General features: G+C 41.4%; 1 protein-coding gene across 3 annotated transcripts in view; it reads left to right on the top strand.

Moving 5' to 3' along the window:
- Window positions 1-18,841, top strand: part of DDI2 (DNA damage inducible 1 homolog 2) — a 34,604-nt gene that overhangs the window by 958 nt on the left and 14,805 nt on the right. For 2 of the 3 annotated variants that reach the window (XM_081224495.1, XM_081224494.1), the window contains exons 2-5: window positions 8,541-8,670; window positions 11,314-11,550; window positions 13,685-13,811; window positions 16,947-17,074. In XM_081224495.1, coding sequence (XP_081080621.1) covers window positions 8,541-8,670; window positions 11,314-11,550; window positions 13,685-13,811; window positions 16,947-17,074 — 622 coding nt within the window. The remainder of the gene's footprint in view (window positions 1-8,540; window positions 8,671-11,313; window positions 11,551-13,684; window positions 13,812-16,946; window positions 17,075-18,841) is intronic. The other variant, XM_081224496.1, reaches the window with a different exon arrangement.

Here is an 18,841-nt window from a genome sequence, read left to right as displayed (position 1 = left end):
AAATGGCCTCAGTGTGATTTGGTTGTTTCCTTTCCCTTACCCTGCTGGAAAGAAATTAAGCTGCTCTTAACGTTTTAAGTAAGCAAAGTAATGTATTCTCAGAATGCTCCGATACTGCCACCAGACAGATTTGGTGGCAATAACTCTGTGGCCTTCACACTGAAACATCTAAATCCTGACTTGATAAGTGGGCCTCGGAGGGCATAGTCTAAACATTAAGAAAATTATAGAAGTCGTCCAAGGCCCCAGAAGGTAAATCTTGATTTCCTACTGCAGTTATGAAATAGTTCCAAAAACTATTGCCTCACTACAGCTTGTTCTGTCCCGTGCTATGGTAAACAAGTGTGTCAATATTTTGTTCAGAAGTGAGTATGATTCCTTTACACTTTGAACTTTAGAACCTTGGCATAAGCTGAATATCAAGAAAGAATTTATTGGGGGGCACAAGGTGTCACTCAAATAGGCATTCTGGCAAAAGGGATTTCTTGGAACTTCTATAAAAAAAAAGAATCCACGAAAGAATCACGTATCCCTCAGGAACCAGTTCCTGTCAATGAATCCCTCAGGTAGAGAGCTAGAAAAGAACAGTTTAAGTAGGGAGGGAACATCAACTCAGATTTTTGAAGGTGGCTTTTTCAATTGTTTCTCTTCCCTCTGGCTGTTCTTTTACCCTGGTTATAATCACCAGCTGGTAGGGGAAGTAAAAAATTAAAATGCAAGTTGACTTTGTTGGGCCTGGGAGAAGACAAAGATTGTGATTTCTGTATTCCTGCACTTTTTGAGATGGCTGTAGCCAAAAGAGGGTGTCAGATTGAAAGACGATTAATTGTATGGTAGGGCAGGCACTGTCCCGCAAGTGCGGAAGGTTAGCACTACCTTACTAATTGAACGGTTAGGCTAACTCCAAATTCTTTCTTATTCATTAGGTCAGTGTTTTGGCATTTACTTCCTTCCCAAGCCAAATTAGCATATGGAAACCTGGGCTCCAGCTAGTGTTAAGCCTGTATTACGTAGCCGGTAAACAGCTCCTGTTTTTCAAGTTTGTTCTGTTCGCTCCATTGTAACCTAACACAGTGTCTATTTTAGGATGTCTGGTGGTCCGTTGTCTTTCAGTTGCTTGCCCATCAAGCAGGAACAGGATCTACCCTAGACACTTGAGTCATTTCCTTTCACCAAATCATAATAGTAAATACCACTGTAGTTTTTAGGCACAAATATATCATTTTCACTTACTTGGGGCCTCCCCCCCACCCCTCCTTTAATTTACCTCCCAGGGTTCTCCCATATTACTCATCTTCCTCTCCAAGTTCTCCTGGTCTCTTTACCTTTACTCCTCTTACTTCCCTTCTCTGTTCTCATTCCTTCACCTCCTTTTCTGACTCCCATTTCTAACGGGAATTTTTTTTTTCTTGTTTCTGGCTATCCTCTCCTGTTACTGTGTGTCCAGACCACTGGTCTGCAAACTTTTTCGGTCACGTATCCCTCTGGGTAGAATGTTTTGGAGCATGCATCTTTTTGATGTATATAATAAATAATATATATGAACTAATGGCATATGCATAATATAAATGCATGTATATTACATGTATATAATAGCTGTAAACATCAATTATATACATGAAGTAATACCTTAGGTCATTATTAACAGGCACAGGATAGAATTTAAGGAAGGATGAACCAAAAGGGAAATGCAAATTCTAATTATTTTCTGTTTTCTTCCTACATCCTTAAAGAACTGTGTCGCATGTCTGCCCCACATTAAGGATCACTGGTTTATAATTCAGTCTTTCAACATCAGCATCGACTGTGCATAAGGATATGCTTGGAAAGGGTGTTAATTTTTAACAGCTCTAGTCTGATTATAGTAGTTATAATGCAGTGAAAACAAATTTAGAATAGGAACAATCTCCACTTGCACATGTGATTGAAGCTGGGCATGTTCCATCTCTTAACACAAGTGTGGGTTTGGAAGCCAGGCATGGCCCTGTTTGATGCTTTGATGCAGACTTGGCTAGAGGAACTTCAAACAATTATTAAGAACTTAGCTTCACTTGAAATTAATATCTTTGCATTTTTGAAAGATTGTTATAATTTACCCCTGTAGGTGGCATGTGGTTAAAAAAAAAAAAAGTGTGCAGACTGTATAAGAACTCTCAAACGAAGGCATATTTAAATACCAAATAATAGCAGTAACTGTATGATCCTGGAAATGCAGCTCTGCACACAGCATGATCTGTGGTTTGTAAAACACTATTTTGTTTATTTTTATTTATTTATTTGCATATTTATTTTATTTTTGGCTGCATTGGGTCTTCGTTGCTGCGCACAGGCCTTCTCTAGTTGGTGGTGAGCGGGGGCTACTCTTTGTTGCGGTGCGTGGGCTTCTCATTGCAGTGGCTTCTCTTGTTGAGCACGGGCTCTAGGCGCTCGGGCTTCAGTAGGTGTGGCACGGGGGCTCAGTAGTTGTGGCGCACGGGCTTAGTTGCTCTGTAGCATGTGGGATCTTCCTGGACCAGGGTTCAAACCTGTGTCCTCTGCATTGGCAGGCAGATTCTTAACCACTGCACCACCAGGGAAGTCCCTGTGAAGCACGATTTTATTTATTGTTACTATTTTTAAATACATTTATTTATTTATTTTTGATCGTGTTGGGTCTTCGCTGCAGTGTGTGGGCTTCTCATTGCGGTGGCCTCTCTTGTTGTGGAGCACGGGCTCTAGGCGCGTGGGCTTCAGTAGTTGTGGCACATGGGCTCAGTAGTTGTGGCTCACGGGCTTATTTGCTCCGTGTCATGTGAGATCTTCCTAGACCAGGGCTCGAACCTGTGTCCCCTGCATTGGCAGGCGGATTCTCAACCACTGCGCCAACAGAGAAGCCCAAAACACTATTATAAACCAGTAGAAACAGAATTTCTATTGTAGCTGGTCTTGGCATGTTTATTTTCACAAGTAATTTTCATGTATTTCTTTTCTGATAAATACCACATATTCATTATAGAAAACTTGTAACATATAGAAAAGGAGAAAAGAACACCATTACTTATTATCTTATAACTCAGAGATAACTGCAGTTTACTTTTTAATGTATTTTTTTCTAAGCTTTTTTCTTCTTATATAGTTAAAATATATCTTTAAAACATATGGCCTGAACTGTAATAAACAATTTCATATCTTTCTTCAGTCAACACTGCATTGTCAGCATTTTCCCATAACATTTCAAATTCTTGTAATTTATCATTTTAATGGCCACATAATATACCATCATACAGATGTACTGAAATTTATTTAACAGTTTTCCTTTTGCTGTGCTTTTTTTTTTTTTTTTTTTTTTTTAAGAAGGAAAGGAGGGCTTCCCTGGTGGCGCAGTGGTTAAGAATCCGCCTGCCAATGCAGTGGACATGGGTTCGAGCCCTGGTCCAGAAAGATCCCACATGCCACGGAGCAACTAAGCCCGTGTGCCACAGCTACTAAGCCTGCACTCTATAGAGCTCGCGAGCCACAACTCCTGAAGCCCAGGCGCCTAGAGCCCATGTTCTGCAACAAGAGAAGCCACCGCAATGAGAAGCCTGTGCACCACAATGAAGAGTAGCGCCCACTCACTGCAACTAGAGAAAGCCCGCACGCAGCAACAAAGAACCAACACAGCCAAAAATAAATAAATAAATAAATTTTAAAAAATACCTTTAAAAAAAAGAAGGGAGGGAGGGAGGGAGACGAGAGTTTGTGATGGTCTACTATTTATTTATTTATTTATTTATTTATTTAAAATTTGGCTGCGTTGGGTCTTCGTTGCTGCACGTGGGCTTTCTCTAGTTGGGGCGAGCGGGGGCTACTCTTCGTTGCGGTGCGCGGGCTTCTCATTGCGGTGGCTTCTCTTGTTGTGGAGCACGGACTCTAGGCACGTGGGCTTCAGTAGATGTGGCACGTGGGCTCAGTAGTTGTGGCTTGGGGGCTTTAGAGCGCAGGCTCAGTAGTTGTAGCGCACGGGCTTAGTTGCTCCACGGTATGTGGGATCTTCCCAGACCACGGCTTGAACCTATGTCCCCTGCATTGGCAGGTGGATTCTTAACCACTTTGCCTCCAGGGAAGTCCCTTGCTGGGCATTTGAATTGAACTGGGGACATTTGGAGGCAGTTATGAGTAACATGTCCATGGATACCTATATACTTAAGGCTTTTTTAAAAAAGAGGAATCTAGGATGTCCCTCAGGTTTCTGTTTTTTTGTTTTTAATTTTTATTTATTTATATTTATTTTTGGCTGTTTTGGGTCTTCGTTTCTGTGCGAGGGCTTTCTCTAGTTGCGGCGAGCGGGGGCCACTCTTCATCACGGTGCGCAGGCCTCTCACTGTCACGGCCTCTCTTGTTGCGGAGCACAAGCTCCAGATAAGCAGACTCAGTAGTTGTGGCTCATGGGCCTAGTTGCTCCGTGGCATGTGGGATCTTCCCAGACCAGGGCTCGAACCTGTGTCCTCTGCATTGGCAGGCAGATTCTCAACCACTGTGCCACCAGGGAAGCCCTATACTTAAGGCTTTGTCTCCATTTCTGATTATTTCCTCAGGATAAAGTCTTAGATATGGAATTGCCAGGTCTTTTGGGAGGCTTTTAGTGACTATTGTCAAGTTATCTTCCAGAAGGGTTGTAAAAGTCAAGCTGACTATTACATGGGATGGTATGTGTAGATCACTTGGCATATAGTGGGCTTTTAATTAATGGTAGATACTATTATGAAGCCATTCAAATGTGATTCCAAGGGTTTCGTGGCCAGTTTATGGTCCTTAATGCTAGAAATGTACTGTTATGATATGTGTTGATTGATTGAAATCTCTCATTCAGAGACCAGGAAGCATTTGACATCATGCCTAAAGGCTTTGGAGTTATATTAATTAGTGTATTGTTAAGTATTGGTTAAGATGAGAATTCAGTCTCTAGGGTGCCTTCTCTGGAGAAGTACTAGCAGTTGTGCCAGTTTTGGAGATTAAGACTTGTAGCAGGGCTTCCCTGGTGGTGCAGTGGTTGAGAGTCCGCCTGCCAATGCAGGGGACACGGGTTCGTGCCCCGGTCCGGGAAGATCCCACATGCCACGGAGCGGCTGGGCCCGTGAGCCATGGCCGCTGAGCCTGTGCGTCCGGAGCCTGTGCTCCTCAATGGAAGAGGCCACAACAGTGAGAGGCCCGCGTACCTCAAAAAAAAAAAAAAAAGACTTGTAGCTGTATAAATTTTCCTGTTGTATGTTCTTATAACTGGCAAAACTTGAATTTTGAGCCTTATAACCTTTGAGCTGGATATTATGAATGGTAGAAAGTATCACCAATGCCATAAACAAAACTCATTTTGTTTTGACTGGTAGAAATTTGAAACCATTGGTCTACTAGATACTCATATTAAGTTGGAAAATCATTCAGATTTATTCTGGAACTTAAGCTGCAGAATAATTGTCTTAGATTCTTAAGCCTATTTTAACAACAACAACAAAAAAAACAGTTCTTTGTGACATTTATAATTTCAACTAAGCTACTGTTTATCTCATCTATGTCCTTAGACTAGAATGGTATAAACCTGCTGCTTTGTCAGTATGAAGAATGTTTGATCCTTACCCACATTCTCCAGTCTAGTATTTTTAGGAGATTGGGGCAGATAGCAATCTTCCATACTTCATGTTACATGTTGGATGGTACTGACTACCTGGATCTTACATTTTTGTTGTTAGATCAGGCTGCCTTCTTTTTAAAAAATTATGTTGTCCGCTGAGGAAAAACTGTTTAGCTGAACAGTGATGGAATGATGTATGGCATCTGTAAAATGGGAATCCAAAGAGTGAGGGGTTGGTAGTGCTCCTTTCTTCATGTTCAGGGCAGGGGATACATTGAGCAGTGGACAGTGTTTAATCCCCCTGGTGAGTAGAGGCCCTTAGTAGTGATAGGTGGCTTAATAGCTCTTGTAAAGGTCACGCAGCTAATTCACCATGCCACTTTGGACTTATATTTGGGAAAGCTGTATGTGGTACTAGGAAAGAGTATGGACTGTAAAGTCAGGCAGATGTGGTTCCAATTCCAGTTCTCTTCTCAATAGCTATGGAGCCTCAGGTCACCTAACGGTCATTTGTTTCCCTGTATATAAAATGGGACAATTAATATCTACCTCATAAATTGATTATGAGACTTAAACGAGAGGATATGGGGATTAGGTGGAAGACTGTGAGAACCCAGTAAGATGCTGGCTCCCAGTAGGAGCTCACTCAGCAGTAGCCATCTGCCATTTTAATATGGCTTTCCATGTAGCATTTCCAGCCTGAAGAAAATTCAGTGATCTTGTGGATAGGAGCATTCTGATTCTTCTGAGTTTGATTTCTCGTTGTAGACAAGTAAATGTTCTCTTATAAGTACAGTTAGAATACGTTGACTGATCGTGTGTCTCTAAATATACTGATAGTTGAATTTCTGACCCTGGAAAATTAAGGAGTAGGCCTTTGGCCACTGGTACTTTCATTATGGTTGCTTCACAGAGTTGAAGCCCCCTTGTAGGAGCTGCCTGTATGGCATTTCTCTTGCATGCCTCTTTCTTACTGCACACCTCAACCCTTGACACTTGTCACTTCAGATTTGTGGTGGTTTTTAAAGCAATCCCAGAAGTTATAATATGGCTCAGGTTGTATTGCAAACCATCTGTGTTGATTCTGGTGTACTTTTACTATGAGATATATGCTTAAATAAGGGAGAGTGAATGGGTCGATAGAATGACAGTTGCAATCTATTGTAACATGTTTTAACTTTGCAGGTGAGGGTAAGAACTAACAATACTTTTCCTAGTCCTGTATAGAATTTAAAAAATATAATTCAGCCTATAAATTCTTCAGATCATTTTTTTGTTCAACCCCAGAAGTATTTGATTTTGGAAGGAACTAAATTGAGTTTCCTGTTCTATTTCTCATGTCATTGCAAATTCTGAGAGCAGATATGACAGATCTTTTTTTTTTCCCCCAGTTTAAATCCTGTATTTTTCAGGTTCTGTGTCAGGCAATTTTACTATGAGAGCTATGAGGACACTTGAGGAAACATTGTAAAATGATGGTGTAGCAGAAAGACCTGGAAGGGATAGGTATAATGATTATCTAGCCCCAACTGCTTGCTTGACAAATGGGAACTGTGAAGCCTGGACCAGCTGAGTGACGGGGGCCCTGTCAGAGCCAGGACAGACCTCAAGTTCCTCAGTTTGCCAGTGGCCTCGTGGAAAGTGAACTGTTAGGAAGAAAACCTTTCAAAGCCAGAGTTTATTCTGAATGCCCCTCTACAGAGTAGGTCATAATGCAGGTTCGGTTTTGTGTTCCTTCATGGTGAAATCATAGTATGCCCTTTGTCCCTTTTCTTTCCACAGCCCGTTGTTTCATCTATTTTTATGCTCTCAGGCTTTCTTCAGTGTTCGATGGCACATCATAAAAATATTTTCCTTAGTAATACATCCTTGATCCTTTTTTCCATCTGTTTAATTGTTCTCTTTTAAACTTCTTCCACTGTTATCTTCCACTCATTAACATAAGAGTAATAAAAGTTTGGGGAAGGTCACAGAGAAGGAAGAACTCAGGAAGCTTGGTATTTGGGAACCTTTCAGACTTGCCAGTGTGCGAGATCATTTAAAAGTGGACACGGTACAGTCGTGTACTGCAGGGTGACTGGAGTTAACACTGTATCATATATTTGAAAGTTGCTAAGAGTAGATCTTAAAAGTTCTCATCACAAGAAGAAAAATTTATAACTGTATGGGGTGATGGATGTTAACAAAACATATCATGGTAATCACTTTACAATATATACATATATCAAATCATTATGTTGTACAACTAAAACTAATATAGTGTTGTATGTCAGTTATATCTCACTAAAACTTGTGGGTGGGGAGTGAACATATTATTTAATAGTATTGCAGTTATCATCCCTGGAATAAATCATTCCCATTTCCCTCCCTGCTCAATATTAAATCTAAAATTGTCTGCTTCCCATAGATTTATTTGTCTTTTAATTCAGCAAATACTTGGGTATTATTTATCTACCAGGCACCTGTTCTAGGCATTTGGGATATGGTGAAAAAAGTAAAGTCCTTGTCCTCAGAGTAGCTTACATTTTAGTGGGACAGAGAGACCATAAAGAAAAAATATATAATATGGGAGGTGAGGGTGCATTTTAAATATTAGGGAAGGACTCTGAAGAGGTAGTGTTTGATCAGAGACCTTAAAAAAATGAGGGAAAGAACATTCCTCAGGTAGAGGGAACAACAAGTGAAACAGCCTTGAGGGGGAAGTTGCTGGTATTGTTTGAGGAATAGCAATCATGGTATGAGATGAGGTCATGGGGGAGCCAGGGAGCCAAATTGTTTGGGTCTAGTAGTTGACGAGAAGGATTTTGGCTCTTATTCTAGGTATGATGGGAAATCACTGGAGGGTTTTGAGCAGGGAGTGACATTCTCTAATGAAGAGGAAAACTGTAGTCTTTCTGTTTTGTGCCATGTTACTTCTCGGTGCTTTATGCTATTAAATCTTTTCTGGTTGCAGATTGTCTACGCTGAAAGACCTCTCACAGACAACCACAGATCACTGGCTTCTTACGGCTTAAAAGATGGCGACGTTGTGATTTTACGACAGAAGGAGAATGCAGACCCTCGCCCTTCGGTGCAGTTCCCAAGTAAGGCATCTCATAATGGTTTCACAGCCCTGGCAAGCATTAGTAGATAGCATAGTTCAGAGTTTTGGATTTGCCTTGGATTCAGACTGCCAGGGTACAGATCCTGACTCTGCCACTTGCTTGCTGGGTAACTTCGGACAAGTTAGCACTCTAAGTCCATTTCCTCATCTGTAAGATGTGTGCTATAATTAACCACAACTCCTAGGGTTGATGGGAGAATAATGCATGTAAAACCTTCAGCATATAGCAAGCCGTTAGTAAATATTAGCTTCTGTTGTTATCAGTGATCATTTTATCCTTGAGAAGGACTTGAGAGCCTGCGTATGCCTGTGCCTTCTGGCTGACTTTTGCTGCTTTGTGTCTGGCACTCAGTGATAGGCCTTTGCTGAACATTTTACGGTCAGCCAGGCACTTGCACCCACATTTCAAGTCATCTCATAACTGTAGTAGGAAAGAGATACCTCTTGACAATTTTTAAATAATATCTTCATAGCTAGTAAGTGAAGGCATAGGATTTAAACCTTGCTGCTTTTCCCGTTACACTGAGCCTTATGAACCTTAAGCAGCTGACCACCAAATTCTGGTCCTTTCCCACCGTCTTTGTTAATCATGTAAAAAGAAACTGTTATTTATCTTAGATGCTACATCTAGAATCTGTGCCTTGGGAGTTAGGAAGTTTCTGTGTCCTTGAAATAGTGTGCAGAATTGTGTGGGCGTCTGTGCATTTGATGGAGAGAGAGTCCCTAGCTTGCTTCTGATACTCAAGAGGAGTTTAGGTGTCTGGGTGATGACCGACTCCAGTTTAGAACACAGTGCTTCCATTCAGCCTGAAACTGGAGCTATAAGAGACCATCAAGCCCTGTTACTTTCAGATCCAGATTACATTATTCCCTTGGGGCTACTGTTCAACTTTAGAAAGGGAAGGGGTTCAGATAAGCCAATCAGGAAAGCCTAAATCTTCCTGTGGTTAATTTGGTGAAATTGTTAGTTCTGAGATTCACTGTTTCTTGTTTTTCCTGTGCTGTGCCACAGGGACAAGAGAGTCCACAGGGACAAAAACTTGTAAACAAACAAGTTTTTCAAAATTATTCCGAAGTGAGTGGACTCTCAAGATAAGTATAACAGGGTTGAGATAAAAATTTCTCAACCCGTAAGGAAGACCCACCCATATATGTTTTGCTGGTTGACCTAGATTAACCACCTCACAAAGATCATCTTATTCACTTGACTTTTTCATTGGTTCGAAGTTCATGTCCATGTACAGGCGCGCGCGCACACACACACACGACACACACACACACACACACACACACACACACTCTGCCAGCTGAGGTCTGTATGAAGAAAAGTGCCTAGTTGAACCCATGCTAAGAGGCACAAACCTTACTCCTGAGTTTAAGCATTTTCTTTTTCTCTTTGAAGACCAAAAGGCTTCAGGACAGCCCCAGACTTGGAGCAGGTGCAATCATCAGATACATTTTGGGGTTGAAGAAATGTGGATTCACTCAGTCTTAGCCCGTCATTCTGATTATACCTAGGGTTTTATGTTTTTTCTTTTCTTTTTCCTATTTAAAAATACAACTCTTTTTTTCAATAACAGCTTTATTGAGATATCATTCACTACCATACAATTCATTCATTTAAAGGGTACAATTCAGTGATTTTTAGTATATTCAGAATTGCCTAACCATCACTATGATCAATTTTAGCACATTTTCATCATCTTTACAAGAAACTCTGTACTCATTAGCAGTCATTCCCCATCTGCCCTTATGCCTCCTAGCCCTAGGCAACCATTAGTCTACTTTCAGTCTCTGTATTTTCCTTTTCTGGACATTTCATAAATGGAATCATACAACATGTGGGTCCTTTGGGTAAGGTTCGCTTATAAATAAGGTTCCCTTTTATTCCCTTATAAATAAATTCCTTTCATTTTAATAAGGTCAGCTCACCCTGGAGTATGGAACCTGGGAGTGTAGCCTGTGAACCTGTTAAATCTTTTGGTGTACTCAGCACTGAGAACCTGTGCACGTTTCGTTTCTTTTTTTGGCTCCTGTGAAATGATTACACCTACTAGCTTCCCAGGGTATGAGAAGAGTTAGCAGTGATGCACAGATGAAAGTGTAAATTCAAAGAACTAATAAGTGTGGCACATACTTGTAGAAGTTAACATCTAACATTTATGCTGTTCACTTGATATGTATGGTATTCTTTACCCAAGGTGTCAGGGCTCTTTGGAGCATATGTGAAAGCAGACTAGGATTTTTCTTAAGAGCCACATCCAGCTTTATGTGGTTATGTTTGAGATTGGCTTTGCTTTTTTAAAGACATAAGTAAGTAAAAACTTATTATCCTGGGATATTTTATAAGCCAAGAATTTGAGATTATTACCATTGTCTTCCTATCCCTCTCTCTAATCCCCAACCCCCTGTTTTTCTATTCTTTCCTACCTGTTCACTCTTGGACTGCAGTCTTTGTATTCAAGGTCAGCGTGAGAAAGAACCAGGGAAAGGGCATTCGGAATGTCTGTGATTACCATCTACTACTATTGCATACCACATATGTGCAAATCTGCTGTTTCCTTCAAATACTTGTTTTTATGGAGTCATTTGAAGTAAACTTCGAATCGATTTTCCCCAACAGACTTACCCCGAATAGACTTCCGTAGCATAGCTGTGCCTGGCACGTCAAACACCCGGCAGCGCCAGCCAACAGGAGCACAGCAGTCCCACTCATCTCCTGGAGAGGTAGCTTCATCTCCTCAGGGCCTGGACAATCCAGCCTTGCTCCGAGACATGTTGCTGGCCAACCCCCATGAGCTGTCCTTGTTGAAGGAACGCAATCCACCCTTGGCAGATGCTCTGCTCAGTGGAGATCTTGGTAAGCTTATGAAATTGGAAGGCTGTCAAGCTGACCTGAGGTGAATAGTTGTATCACAGCAAATGTGGAGAAACTCAAGCAACTGGTGTGTTCAGCCCACTGTGTCACATGTTGTATTGAACATATCAGTTGGTCCGTGAGAGGTAAATTACTGCTGATGTCAAAGGCTGAGTTAGTTGGCGATAGTGACAGAGTTTTAGGACTATGTAGAGTTCTGAAGCGGCTCAACCAGCACCTTCGTTTTCCTTTCCTTCCTTTTTTTTCCTTAATTACTTTATCAGTGTATAACCCAGGTACAGATTTTTTGAAGTATAATTGATTTACAATGTTGCGTTAGTTTCAGGTGTACAGCATAGTGATTCAGGGGGTTTTTGGTTTGTTCTTTTGTGTGTGTGGTTTTTTTTTTTTTTTTTTTTTTTTGCAGATAATATCTTGTAATGACCAGGTACTGATATTTTAACCTGTTTAGTTAGAACCTCAGTTAAAGAGAGTACCAGTTAACCAGCTGATGCCAGTTAAAATGATTTAGTTCCAGGAAAACAGGTCCAGTGCCATCAGCCTGTTTGGCAAAGTGCAACCCCTTTATTCTCATTCATGCTAAATTTAACAGTAGTGCGGTTGTCACCAACAGTTTATTTGGGGCTATATTTTAGCCATTCTTGTATTTAACAGAACATTTGTTTTTAGGCATCTTTATGAATAAAGTTTTCTCTGTACATTTCTCCAGTTTCACTCCTGGGTTTATGAAACCCTACTGATTAAATTTTAAAACATAACAGACACTTAATAACTTATTCCTCAACCATTTTTAAAATTTAGGTAATATTTACCTACAGAGAAATACTGAGATTTTAGGTATACAGTTCGTTGAGTTTTGACAAACTAATGTAACCAGCACCCCAATCACAATAGAGAACATTTCTTTCGCTCCAGAAAGCTCCATTATGTTCTCTTCTAGTCAGTTTCCTCCCTTTCTAGGCTCCAGTATTCTGATACTTAGAGGTTAGTTTTGCCTAATTTTCATCTTCATGTAAATGGAATCACATAGTATGTCCTCCCTTGTGTCAGGCGTCTTTCACTCAGTGTTTTTTAGATTCATCCATGTTGTGTGTATTAGTTCATATGACCATTATTTTGGTTTCTTTAATGTCTTATGCAGCGTATCTAATTGCCAAAGACCATGATGATGGCACTTTTACATTTATACATTTGAATGTACTCACATTTACGAAATAGCAAATAAAGGTGGTTCTTGTAACATACATCCATCTTATAGCAAGCAATGTTTTCTCTTTGCTAATTTTCCTGCTTAGTATCCATCGGGTAATATAGACAAACAGTAGTTTGCTTATAAGTTGTCTGCTTTAAGGCAGAGTGTGTTGTAAAGGAAACAAAAGTAGACGAGGAAAAGAGGGAGAGTAGTAGTGCTCTGTTTTATTTCTAGGTAATAGGATAACAAGGGCAGTGGGGGGGGAGGGGCAGCATCATTTATCTGCCACACTGACTTAAATTGAAAAGTCATTCAGCTCGGAGATGATGTCTGCAAATACATTATTTCTTCTTTTTAATATAAATTTATTTATTTGTTTCTATTTTTGACTATGTTGGGCCTTTGTTGCTGTGCGCGGGCTTTCTCTAGTTGTGGTGAACGGGGTCTGCTTTTCGTTGTGGTGCACGGGCTTCTTATTGCGGTGGCTTCTCTCGTTGCGGAGAACGGGCTCTAGGCGCGCGGGCGTCATTAGTTGTGGCACATGGACTCAGTAGTTGTGGCCCGTGGGCTCTAGAGTACAGGCTCCGTAGTTGTGGTGCACGGGCTTAGCTGCTCCATGGCATGTGGGATCTTCCTGGACCAGGGCTCGAACCCGTGTCCCTTGAATTGGCAGGCAGACTCTTAACCACTGCACCACCAGGGAAACCCCAGCAAATACATTATTTCTTTACACTAAATTTAGGTGAAGAAGTAATCTTGTCTTCAGAGAATAGAAAGTAAACGTAATTGCTCATTTTAAATGATTTTTAGCCATCCTTTCTGCACCTCTTACAGTTGTATTTTGAGAAATTGTTCAGTGTGGAAAAATACTAATAAAGAATGAAAATATAATGGCTTTTAAGATTTTTCCCACTGTTCTTGCAGAGAAATTTTCTAGGGTCCTGGTGGAGCAGCAGCAGGACCGAGCCCGGAGAGAGCAAGAAAGGATTCGTCTCTTTTCTGCGGACCCTTTTGATCTTGAAGCTCAGGCAAAGATAGAAGAAGATATAAGGTAATGACTCCTTTGCCCAAAGAGCAAGATTTAGAGAATCTAGAGTTCCCAAACTCCAGGTGGTCTTGTATTTGTTGGGCATCTGCTTTGAGGTAGATTCCTTATTTTGCATCTGAGGTAGTAGCTTCAGTCTTCTAGTTTATTCTCTCCTCTTCCATTTTCCTTGCATTTTGATTCAATATTACAAAAATACAGCTACCTAACTTAATGACTTTCTAAAATTTTGATAAAGACTCCCTGACTAGCCCACAGCACATTATTAAGGCAACTGCAGGCAGATGACCCCAGGACTGAGCAGAAGCCCCCAGTTTGGTGAGACTACTAGGCTGGCTGCTCAAACTGATTGGACTCTCTTTCCTTAGACATAATGCATGAGCCCTGATTAAATCCAGGGCTTGGACATGACTGAATTAGAGAGAGCTATACAAAGAGGAACCTTATAGTCCTAAGTCCGTTTTCCTTCCACAGTTCGTGTACTGGCCATAGCAGATAAACTGACTGCAGGACTGGTTTCCAGCTCCAGATTCTCTAATGCTATGGTTCTCACCTGGGGCAGCATTAAAGTCATATGAGAAGCTTTTAAAAATGCAGGTGCTCAGGCTTTACTCCCAGATCTGATGAATCAGAATCTTAAGGGGTGGGACTTCCCTGGTGGCACAGTGGTTAAGAATCCGCCTGCCAATGCAGAGGACATGGGTTCAAGCCCTGGTCCGGAAAGATCCCGCATGCAGCGGAGCAAATAAGCCCACGCGCCACAACTACTGAAACCCGCACACCTAGAACCTGTGCTCCACAACAAGGGAAGCCACCGCAATGAGAAGCCCTCGCACCACATTGAAAAGTATCCCCCGCTCGCCGCAACTAGAGAAAGCCCACACACAGCAACGAAGACCCAACACAGTCATAAATAGATAGATAGATAGATAGATAGATAGATAGATAGATAGATAGATAGAAAGAAAGAATCTTAAGGGGTGGGGCCTAAGCAGGTACAAGGATGCTAGTGCCAACCTTGGTCCCCTTACTAGTCACAAGCAAGAAGCTGTTCAGTCAGTCCCTTTGAATAAAAGAACAGTTGCTTTCCCCCATCCCAGATTCGGTTTATTGCTAATTGTGAAGGCCTTAGTATAACTAAGAACAATAACTGTAAGGCTACTCCTTTTAGGGGCTGATCATCATCTTTGGTTACTTAAGTGAAGCCTAACTTGGTCATTATATTACACTGTTAACTTGGAAGTCAAATAAAGGGTTTCTTATTTCTCCGAGTACATTTGAAATCAGAGAAATGTAAACACACCAGAATCAGTTGGTAGCCCTAAGCCGTTCACTTGTGTTCTTGTCTGTATATGTTCCCATTATTGTATCGGATACTAATAACTATCTTTGAGAAACATCTCGCTAGTTAAATCTACACAGAGAAATGGGAAGATATTTGTGTTTTCTGAACTAGACCGCATTGCAGCTATAAGTGAGCCTGACATAACTCTCAAGAACAGTTGCATTCAAGCCAGGAAGCAGGAGGGGTGGGCGGGGCAGTGGGGAGGCATCATAGCCAAACCAGGACACCAAGCTGTTGGAAGAGAGGTGAAATGAGGCACATCCATAGGGCTCATGTTTCTTCCCAGGGGTGAGGTAGGGGAACTGGGACAATGCATGTGTTCTTTTAAAGGAGAAAACCTTGTGCCTGTAAAGTGACATAGAGCCCAGGATAGCCAAAGTAACTGGTATTATTTCAGATGATTTTTTGCTGAAATGTATCTTGGTTGGAGTCAGTGTAAGGTCAGGAGTGCACAACTAATTTTAGGTTATTTTTAAATTTAATAATGTGACCTAGGAGAAAAGCTGTGGAATTGTATAGAATGCCTATAGCAGTTTTATTTGATATGCTACACCAGTGATTACACATGGTACATGTACACTGAGGTATATAGTAGCTTGCATATTTGCCAGGCTAAATTAAACAAGTTTACCTTTGACTTTCTGAAAAATTTAATATTTTATTATAGACTGGCTGATAAAGCCATCAATACAATTGATGGCTAGAATATTATTACAGAAGGGACTGGCGCTACAGTTTAGAATAGAGGTCAGCAAACTTCTTCCATAAGGAGCCAGGTAGTGAATATTTTAGGCTTTGCCAGCCATGCAGTCTCTGTCGGTAGCACTCAGTTCTGCCAGTGCAGTGTGAAAGCAGCTATGTGAACGGTGTGGATGTGTTCCCATAAACAGTGGGCTGTAGTTTGCCAGCCTCTGGCTTACAGCTGTAATTGATCACACCTTGGACCCTGTTCTGTAATTGTCTCAGTCTTCAGCAAAGTTGCCTGGTCCCAGCCCTAGTTTAAGTTAATGTTTGTAGTGTTTGATAATGTTTTTAGAAGAGTTGGAGAGGAAGACATGAGATGCTGGAGTAAGCTGGAACTCCGTTTTATGTGCTTTTCTCATGTAAGAATTAGAATACATTCAATTTTGAAGAAATGTTTTGATGGACCAGGTGAACTATGATACATATGTGTGTATAGTTTTCTAAGTGACAGCCAGGTAGTTAGATATTTTTGAGCATCTGCTCTTACCTTAGCATTGTGTACTAGATGCTTTATACCTCTCAGCGATCCTATGATAGAAATTATTGTTCTTGATTTACAGATTAGAAACTAATCTAACTTTTTACAGATTGGGAAATTAAGCAGCAGATGTAACACAAGCAGTTGAAACATCTGTATTATATTTGCAAACTATTTTTAATGCAGTGGACATAGGAAATGTACCCAGGTACCCAGTAAATCCTCAGTTTAAATTGGAGCATTGATGAAATTCTAATATTCTACAGGATAAAAAGGGTTGTGACCCTTACTCTCCAGAAGTTTGTTTTCCTGTTTCTGAGCTTGTAAAGGGAACATAATTGTTTTTACATGAAGGTGATTTGTGTGCCTTTAGATTTTCTGCCAATTATGTATCTCACTTCCTCCTACTAAATCACATATTTCAGGATAGAACACCAATTTCCATTTCCATGACTCAGCTGCTATAGTTGGAGCAAAAGATATGTACAGGTCTGTTTTTAATATTGTGACTTTGAAACAGATTGCTCTTCATGGAAATAATGCTTTTAGTGTGCCTGATTTTGGTTTGTTACAGGCAACAGAACATTGAGGAAAACATGACAATAGCTATGGAAGAGGCTCCGGAAAGTTTTGGCCAAGTAGTGATGCTTTATATTAACTGCAAAGTGAATGGACATCCTGTGAAAGCCTTTGTTGACTCAGGTGACGTCTCCATCTTTTGTGTCTTTGTCTCTACATCCAACGTTCTGACCTGACACAGGGAGAAGGGAAGACTGTTGTCCGTTAAACATGGCAGTAGTCCTTTGGACAGCTGACTAACAAGCCCAGGGGTTATTGTTTCACTTGCCAATCTTTTCTTTGTAATAGGTTTTTCTTTAATTATTTCTTAACCAGTTTTGTATTTTGCAGTGTATTCCTTTATCTTCCTACCTCCCCTTATTTGGCATCCTAATTTCTAGGATACCTCTATAAGAAACGGGAGTAAATGGGTTTAGAATAAGGAGCTATAAGAAGGAGGTGTGTAGGGCTTCCCTGGTGGCGCAGTGGTTGAGAGTCCGCCTGCCGATGCAGGGGACACCGGTTCGTGCCCCGGTCCGGGAAGATCCCACATGCCGTGGAGCGGCTGGGCCCGTGAGCCATGGCCGCTGAGCCTGCGTGTCTGGAGCCTGTGCTCCGCAACGGGAGAGGCCACAGCAGTGAGAGGCCTGCGCACTGCAAAAAAAAAAAAAATAGAAGGAGGTGTGTAGAGTAGAGGTCAAACAGATGTTTCAGCTTGGTCTGTGTGCCAGCACTTTACCAGGAGCTGTGAGGAGTATAAGGGTGTATGGGGCGTGGTTCTTGCCCTTAAAGAATTTAACAGCCAGGTCAGGAGACCAGAGTTCCCCACTTGAGCATTCAGATCATGCCTGTACTAACTGGCACCTTTTCTCTCTGTAACAACACTTTGCTGTTTAGTGAGACCACACAGAGCAGCACCATGTGAGTGTAATCGAGTGGTCTTGTGCCTTCATTCTAGGTATCTCTCTTGAGGCCGTGAGATAACGAGTGTGTTCCTAGAGAAGTAAAAACCCCTGCTCAAGTAGGTTTCTTCCACTCGTTCATCCACAAATACCTGAGCACATGCTAGGTTTCAACTGTTAAGAGTTTGTGTCCTGAGATGCATATATTCCTGGGAGGAGTAAATCTGCTGATTATTTACTGTTGAGTGCTATGTGCAGGACCTTGTGCTGAGTGCTCGGGGGTAAGACTGGAGCTTCATAGGGCTCCTATGAGTGAGAGGTAAATTCATAAGAGACCCTGATATAACACTCAGCATTTATTGAGACCTTACTATGTGCCAAGCACCATGCTAGGTACTTAGTATATCATCTTCAATTTTTTTTAAGCCTCAGACTATCCCTATGAGCTATGTTCTGTTATCCCTGTTTTACAGGTGAGGAAACTTAGATATAAAGGGGGGAAGTCACTCTTCCAGGTATCCAAAGTTCATGAGCAGTAGACTTTGGATTCAGCCCCAGATCTACCTGAAGCCAGAACTCTTAACCACTGTGCAAAAATCAGATGCATGTTGGATGAACATAAAGACCACATTCTCACTCTGACTGGGTTGCTCAGGCGTGGCTTCTCCATGAAGCTTCTCCAAGAAGCTTCTCCAAGAAGCTTCTTGGCTTCTCCAAGAGAGGGCATTTGAACTGAGCTGTCTCCATGGGTAGAGGATTGGGGCTTTGACCTGAGTCTTAAGAAAAGGCAGGAGAGCAGTGAAAGGGACCCTTCTCATCCTGGGTTTGCAGACTTTACACCAGTAACTAGCTTATGAGGAGTAGAGTGAGGAAGGGGGGAAAAAAGAATTGCCTTCCCCAATTCCCTTTTCGTTCATTATTTCTGGGCCTTCTTGACTCTGACCTTCCTGAAATGCCAAGAGGTTTAAGTGCCCATAAAGTGTAAGTTATCTGTGGGTAGTATGAACAG

Source organism: Mesoplodon bidens (genome assembly GCF_964165515.1).
Source record: "Mesoplodon bidens genome assembly, chromosome: 2".
In the NCBI taxonomy this organism is placed as follows: domain Eukaryota; kingdom Metazoa; phylum Chordata; class Mammalia; order Artiodactyla; family Ziphiidae; genus Mesoplodon; species Mesoplodon bidens.
The sequence above is the reverse complement of the archived record's forward strand: the minus strand, read 5'-3'. Positions and strand labels throughout refer to the sequence as shown.